This window comes from Gossypium raimondii, chromosome 3 (genome assembly GCF_025698545.1).
Source record: "Gossypium raimondii isolate GPD5lz chromosome 3, ASM2569854v1, whole genome shotgun sequence".
NCBI lineage: Eukaryota > Viridiplantae > Streptophyta > Magnoliopsida > Malvales > Malvaceae > Gossypium > Gossypium raimondii.
In genome coordinates this window covers 55,323,925-55,332,107 of record NC_068567.1, presented here as the reverse complement: position 1 = coordinate 55,332,107, position 8,183 = coordinate 55,323,925, and the positions used below count along the sequence as shown (strand labels likewise).

At 28.4% G+C, this 8,183-nt stretch overlaps 1 protein-coding gene across 3 annotated transcripts in view; it reads left to right on the top strand.

The window, feature by feature from the left end:
• Positions 1 to 2,691: 2,691 nt before the first annotated feature.
• LOC105794785 (protein DETOXIFICATION 12) overlaps positions 2,692 to 8,183 on the top strand; it is a 37,878-nt gene continuing 32,386 nt past the window's right edge. Inside the window, exons 1-7 of one of the 3 annotated variants that reach the window (XM_012624101.2) lie at positions 2,735 to 3,914; positions 4,925 to 5,469; positions 5,556 to 5,642; positions 5,781 to 5,837; positions 5,952 to 6,190; positions 6,287 to 6,492; positions 6,744 to 6,916. In XM_012624101.2, the coding sequence (XP_012479555.1) occupies positions 3,642 to 3,914; positions 4,925 to 5,469; positions 5,556 to 5,642; positions 5,781 to 5,837; positions 5,952 to 6,190; positions 6,287 to 6,492; positions 6,744 to 6,806 (1,470 nt within the window). In that variant the 5' untranslated portion in view covers positions 2,735 to 3,641 and the 3' untranslated portion in view covers positions 6,807 to 6,916. Of the gene's footprint in view, positions 3,915 to 4,074; positions 4,505 to 4,924; positions 5,470 to 5,555; positions 5,643 to 5,780; positions 5,838 to 5,951; positions 6,191 to 6,286; positions 6,493 to 6,743; positions 6,917 to 8,183 lie in introns of those variants that run through there. The other 2 variants (XM_012624105.2, XM_052628550.1) reach the window with 2 other exon arrangements.

Below are 8,183 nucleotides of genomic sequence, written 5' to 3'. Positions count from 1 at the left end.
CTTGGGTGAAAGTGTAAAAGAAAATGGTTTTACCATTTTATTTTGAAATATAAATACTACATATGTTTTTTAAAATATAAATGTAGTATACTTAATGTAGAAAATATTAAACTGATTATATTTTATTAAATATTAAAATAAATTATCTTTTTTAAAAAAAAAGAGATTCAAATTACTATATGTATTTTTTATTCAAATCAATCCAAAATAATATAAAATATTATATCAATAAGATTAAAATTAAAAAATTAAAATTAAAATTTACTTTTATAAAACAACATAGTTATATTTAGTAATTATATCTATTAATTCACCAAATATTTTTTAATATAAATTTAGCAATTATAAAATTTAATGGTAAAAATTTAATACTTAATTTATCAACACTTAAAATTTTAATTTATCAAAACACCTCTAAATTTCTTGAAAAACTTTTTATTGGGATTAAATGATTTTTTAAAACCTTATGGTTTTGAAAAATAATTTAATTCACTTATCACTAAATCCTTGTAAGCGTTAGGTTATTTGCCTAGGTTTAAAAGTTTGCTTGAAATATAAGAGGATTTGAACAGAAATATGAGATTCAAAATAGGGTTTGGATAAAAATTCAAGGGTATCCTTCATGTCTATTTTACAACCCATAGAACTGATTTTTTCAAGGTTTGCGGTTGTCCTTCTTAATGATATCATTTCTAAAGTTTAAGCCTGAATTCTCTCACAGGGAATGCAATATCCCTTGGCACTTGGTTCTTTATGGTTATATATTAACCTATCATAAAAACACATGTTTGTGATATTACATGTAAGTTTCATCCTAATCAAGGTTGGAATATCAAGGTTGGAATAATTTTGACAACGAAAAAAGTTATAACACATTATGTGTGTGAAAATAATTATATAACACATTTATAAAAAAAATAACATAAAAATAAAAGGAGTAAGCTGTTATAGTGTTTTGAGTTCATATCCTATCGAATGCATATTTTTAAAATTTTTATATAAAATAGGAAAATACCGTCAAAATAATATTTATTTATTTTGTAAAAATAATATATTTCTAATAATTTCACAATTGAGTTTAATGTTTTTGCAAATTTCATTTATCATTGTTGGTATCCATTTTTTAATTCAACAAAAAACAACAACTTTTTACCCTAATTTATTGAATTATATAAAAATATTAATTATTTGAAATTTGAAATTTTGTATAAAAATATATTAAGTTATAAAACTTATTTATTTTATTGTCCATTTAAACATAGTCTAAATCAATGGTTTTCATTTTCTTTTCATTTAACCTCCAATCATATATATTAAAGGGATAATTTCATATTTGATACCTGTACTTTAAAAAAATCCAATGTAATGTCTATACCTTGAAAATGTCCAATGTGTCTTATTATTTTTAATGGAAATTTCTTTGGAGAATAAAGCCATTTACTTAAATAGAGAATGGCTTAAACAATATTAACACCAAGTACTATAATAAAACACATATTGATAGTTTTGGTAACACATTGGACATTTCAATGTACTGATACCACATTAGACATTTTATGAAAGTACAAGTATTACATCAAATATTTTCAAAATATATGTGCCACATTAAACATTTAATGAAATACAGACATTATTCCTATATTAAAGTAAGGTTTTAGAGCAAAGAAGGAAACAAGCTTAGATGGTTTAGTTTAAACTACAAGAAGTAAACATTTCACTTAATGAAATGTAATTACATTTCGTGTCACTTAATTTAGCATCAATTTTCTTATAAATAATTAATATTTAATTTTAATCAAATTACATCATCCAATTTTTTATTAACAAAATAAATCAAGTAATTTCATAAAATAATTAGCTAGAAAACATACGTGACATGAAATCTTAAATTTGATCACATAAGTCACAATTTTTATAAAATTATATTGTTATAACTGATTTTGTTAATAATAGAAAATCGATGATATAATTTAATGAAATTAAAAGTTTTTGACTTATATAAAACTGATGTTAGGTTCAATGACCTATAATGTAATTTACCCAAGCAATTCAAATTTACCTATATAAAATACATTCACAATCACTAAATTAAAAATATATATATCATCTAATCTTTTTTCATTAAAAGAAGATTGAATCATGGAGACAAGGAGAGAAGAGGAAGAAGAAGAATTAAAAATGTCAGGAGTTTTAATTGATTTAAAGGTTTTATTTTTAATTTATTTAATTAAATAATTTTAAAATTTTTTATATATGAGTCAATATCATGCTTAATTAATTGATTCCAACCAACTTTTAACCAAGCAAAAGATAATGAAATAAGATTAAGTAGCACAATTGAAAAAAAAAAAACACTTAAAGGAAATTATTCTTAATTCTTATTAAAATTACATTATAATGCTTAAAACTATTCATAGTCTCTTTTCAACCTATAAATAGAAAGACAATACTGATTCAAAGATTCTCGAACCTATATCTTCCTAAATCATATATTTCAAATAAGTTAAAATAGGGTCTTGTATTTCAAAAAACTAGTGTTTTTATTTTTAATTTCAAAATTAATTGGTGTAATATTTTAAAATAAAAATACCCTATGTAACTAAAAATTTAATATTAAAACTCAATAAAAAAATTAAATTCTTAAAAATAAAAATATATACACTAAATTCAAAGGAAAACATTCTTCTGAGTTTAAAACTAATATTTATAAAATTTGAAGATGTTACCGACACCAAAACCCAAATTTAGAGTAGAATCTAATTTCTATTCCAATTTTCAAATCAATCCCACGCATCTCTGCAAGCAAGTGAGTCCTCCAAACTCCAAAGGTAACGAATCGTCATCCCTATCCCCCCACCTTCATCCTCCATTCTAAAGTGAAGTTTCTCTCATCTAATTTTTGAAGCTTCAGTCTCTGGTCTGTATTGATTCAACTCCGCTTCCCATTTGACTCCTCCTGAACTGAAATTCATTGTGTTGCTCTATTATTATTTCTCCCCCAAATCTTGTTTTTCACTTTTTAGGCCAATTGTATTTTCAATCATTATCTATATCAATTAAAAATAAAAAAAGGTTCAGCTTTTTGGGCTTTAAAGAACAGCTTTGAGTTTTTTTAAAAATAAAAACCAATGAGTTAATTCAGCCGACTGGGGTTAGGTTAGTCTAAAAAAAAATTTCAACTTCATATTCGGATGAAAAAGAAGAAAGTTTAAACACATTCATAAACAAATCTATTTATTACCTGCATTTTTTGATCAGTTTATTGTAATGAAATTCTGATTTTTTTTAATTAAGTTGATATCATGTAGATACTAAAGAGAATGTAGATAATATAAAGAAAATTTATAAACCCCGCAGGGATTATTACTAATTTAGTCTAAAGCAAGTTAAGGCAGTAGCAGAAGTCAGGGTTGTAGTTTGCAGTCAGTCTACGTGCACACTGTTCCAATTTGTTGTTTGTTTGTTTGTTTGCAATAGCAAATGCATGTCGTACTCACGTGAGGGGATGCGTCCTCTCAAGTTTTGCTTTCGTTGGCATATATAACTTTTCCCAACAAAAGCCAACCTCTTTCATCTTTCTATTGTCTCCCGCATTTTCGTAAGTGAGCGACGCTGTTCAAGCTTAAAGAGAGAAGGGCATCATGGTAGAGTCGCTGAAGAAGAACAGCATGGAAGAGAATTTGATTCCCAAATTGGAGAACGAGGAGAAAAGTAATCGGCGGCTAAGTTGGGCTGCTCTCGTTGAAGAAATAAAAAGGGTGGGTTACCTTGCAGGGCCTATGGTAGCCGTGACTTTATCACAGTACCTATTGCAAGTTATATCAACGATGATGGTGGGTCATCTGGGTGAGCTTGCTCTCTCTAGCTCTGCCATTGCCATATCTCTCGCCGGAGTCACCGGTTTTAGTCTTCTTGTAAGTCAATTTGCATTTTTCTTTCTACTTAAATAAACTTAATATTGTCGTATTGATAGTGACGTTTTAAATAATCTTATTCTCAAATTATACGTGTCTTTGTTTTTATCTTCTCTTATTCTAATTGGTTCTGAACATCCACCGAATTTCTTCACAATTTTCAATACTTCCTACTGTTTTGGGTGGCTGTTCAACACCACAATTAGATATTTCCTCGTTTAAGATGGTTGTATCCAATTCAAAGTAGGATTCTGTCAACCTAACCATGGTTCATATAGAGTTGTTGGATCTGTTGACTCCCAACCACATGCTTTCCGTCCATATTTTTATATTTATAAGCCTTTATTTAATGGTTCTGGACCTTTCGGGATTACATTAATTAACTAGTGGACAGTAAAACTGCCGAGGAATGGATGCAGTCATACATGGTTTCCAAAACAAATTATTTAAGCAAAAGAGTCATCTCTTGTTTTTTGCTGTTCGGCTTATTCGAAGTGGCTCTCCATATGATCGAATAAGCTTTATTATTTGTTGATTGCATATGTTGACTTGAGAATTCTTTATTGTTCAGTTAATCCCTTGGGCAACAAGTACTTGCTTTATGCTTTTCAGTAATATTTAGTGTGTTATAGGTGATTGATAATATTGGTATGGAAAAGCTTTGCAGTTGTGCTTACTGTTTAGGAAAGAAACCATCTAACATTTTAGCTTAAAAAGTAACATGACCGTATTAAACTTTTAGCTTTGTGCAATGAACATATGACTAAATCTGCCATAGCATGAGTCGGACAATCTAATGAACTTCTGGCTTGTATAACATGTTCACAGAAAATAGTTGATTCTTGCAGTTCAATCACGTAGTTACTCAATTAGTTTAACAAATAAAAGAAAGAAATCCAATAATTGAATGATTGGTTTGCTGCTGAGTCTAGATCAGTTGATACAGTAAATATCACCACTACCTGAACTTATATAATTTCCTAAAATTTGTAATTGAATGTGATTATCAGCTAGGAATGGCATGTGCATTGGAAACGCTGTGTGGACAAGCTTATGGAGCACAACAATACCGAAAACTGGGAATCCATACCTACACTGCTATATTTTGTTTGATCTTAGTATGCATCCCTCTGTCGGTCCTATGGTTATACATGGGAAGGCTACTTGTATTCCTTGGTCAAGATCCCTTAATTTCACAAGAAGCCGGTAAATTCATTATGTGGCTTATCCCAGCACTCTTTGCCTATGCTACTTTTCAACCGCTTGTTCGCTACTTTCAAACACAAAGTTTGATAACTCCCATGCTCATATGCTCTTGTGCTAGTCTTGTAGTACATATACCTCTATGTTGGGCTCTGGTATTCAAGTCTGGATTAGAAAATATAGGAGGAGCATTAGCAATTAGTATCTCAAATTGGTTAAATGCGATTTTCCTTGCACTTTACATGTGGTACTCTCCCACCTGTACAAAAACTCGTGCCCCCGTAACAATGGAATTATTCCAAGGAATTAGAGAGTTTTTCCGATTTGCTATCCCTTCAGCTGTTATGATCTGGTCTGTTATCTCCTCTTTTCGTCACCTGAATATATATGCCTAAGCTGTTGAAGATCCTTAATGTCTTCTTATTTGAACAATTGCAGCCTTGAATGGTGGTCATTTGAGCTACTTATCCTGCTATCTGGGCTTTTACCAAATCCAGAGCTGGAAACATCCGTCTTGTCTGTCTGGTATGTTCAGTTGCTATTGTTTTGGATTGATGCATCTTGTACCAGCCGAAGCTTAATTGGATATTGTAATTTTATGAATTTTCAATTCCATTGACTTATAATTATTCTACTAATAAGTTTTTCAACTTTCCCAAGCAGTCTCAACACCATTGCAACACTTTATGCCATACCATATGGACTTGGTGCTGCAGCAAGGTCTGCCCTGATATGCTTGCACAGACCTATTTTGTAATTGTTTACTGATTACAATTACAACTTTCTCAAACCAAAATAATTTAACTAAGAATAATTTTCAATTTGTGTATACAGTACTAGAGTTTCGAATGAACTAGGTGCAGGGAAACCCCAAGCAGCACGTGTAGCTGTGTATGCTGCTCTAACGATTACAGTTTTAGAGACCCTTATAGTTAGTGGAAGCCTATTTGCAAGCCGACGTGTCTTTGGTTATGTTTATAGCAACGAGAAGGAAGTGGTGGATTATGTGACAACCATGGCTCCCTTGGTTTGTGTGTCTGTTATTCTTGACAGCTTGCAGGGGGTTCTTTCAGGTTAAACTCCTTATCCTTATGGTGAACAATTGGTATATTTCCATGAGATGAAGAATTATAGTAGTAGTCATACAAATGGTTACATGCTTGGATCAGGTATTGCAAGGGGATGTGGATGGCAGCATATAGGAGCTTATGTCAACCTGGGAGCATTTTATCTTGTTGGAATCCCAGTCGCTGCCATCCTTGCCTTCTGGTTACAGTTGAAAGGGGTTGGCTTGTGGATCGGTGTACAATCTGGGGCTTTCACCCAAACAATTCTGCTTGCTATTGTTACAAGTTGCATAAATTGGGAAAATCAGGTTTGTCATCCATTCTCAAAATCTTTTGTAAACATAACCGAAAACAAAATCTTTTATAGCTTGATTATTTATTTTCATGCCAAAGGTTAGACTGGAAAAACAAATTTTGATTGGACTAATATTAAGAAGTTCAACTACTATTATTTGTTCAGCATTTTTACACTAGTAACTGTGCCTTCTAATAGATTGTTAACACTGAATTGACTTTGCTTGGTTTAGTCTCAATCTCTAATTTTTTACGACAACTGCAGGCAATTAAAGCAAGGGAAAGGCTATTCCAAGGAAGCTCTTCAATAGAGTACGGGACTATGTAAGCAAGCAAGCAAAATTAATGAGAGAGTTTTGAAACAGATAAATTTTATTACTAAATGTGTATTACTGCAGTAATAGGGAATGCTGATTGAATAAAATTGGGTTTTGATCATACTCGTGCTCTCCTGAAATGCTTGAAGGCAAACTGAACCATGATTCATTTTATTATTAGTAAACTTTAAGAGTGCGTTTGGTTCGCTGTATTGGATTAGAGGTGTATTGGATTAGAGGTGTAATAGCAAATCAACTGTTTGGTTGAATGTAATGGAATAGAGGCGTAATAGTAATTTTGTGTTTGGTTGAATGGAATAGAGGTGTAATAGCATAATGGAAAAAACTAAAATGACTAGAATACCCTTAGCAGAAATTTGTTTTGGTAAATGATTATTATTATTATTATTTAAATTTTAATAAGATTATTATTATCAGTAATAATTTTTTAATCATATTTAAACATAATTATTATTAAATATATTTTAATTAAAATATATAATTTAATAAAATTCTTATAATTAGCGAAATTTGTTGTGGTAAATTATTATTGATATTGTTATTTAAATTTTAATAAGATTATTAATATCAATAATAAATAATTTAATCATATTTAAACATAATTATTATTAAATATATTATAATTAAAATATATTAATAAAATTCTTAATAATTAATATTCTTATATGAATTTACTCAAATCATAATATATGATATCTTGTAAAATATAAATTAACATAATTATTATTAAATATATTATAATTAAAATATATAATTTAATAAAATTCTTAATAATTAATATTCTTATATGAATTTACTCAAATCATAATATATGATATCTTGTAAATGAAAATTTGAAATAATTAATATTAAATATATTTTAATTAAAATATATGATTTAAAATAATTTAAAATAATTATAACTAATAAATTATATTTTATGAATTTGTATAATTTAAAATAATTATTATTACATATAATTTAATAATTAATATTAAATTTCATAAAATTCTTGATAATAAATTTTCTTATATGAATTTATACAATTTAAAATAATTAATATTAAATATAATTTAATAGTGATATATAATTTCATAAAATTCTTAATAATAAAATGTTTTATATGAATTTACTAAAATCAATATATAACTTGAGAATTATATTCGCATAAACATAATTAACTTATATTAAGAAAAGGTTAGATGAAAATGAAATTGTACATCATAATCCATATTTTATATAGTTTTACAACATCAAAAGTTTGAACATTGATATTTAATGGTGAGAAAGAAATCTTTTGACCCATTCCAATCGCAAATGAAGGTAAACTATAGAAAGCGATCATTTGATTTGGATGATCGGGAATTTTACTCAAAGCATCATACCGC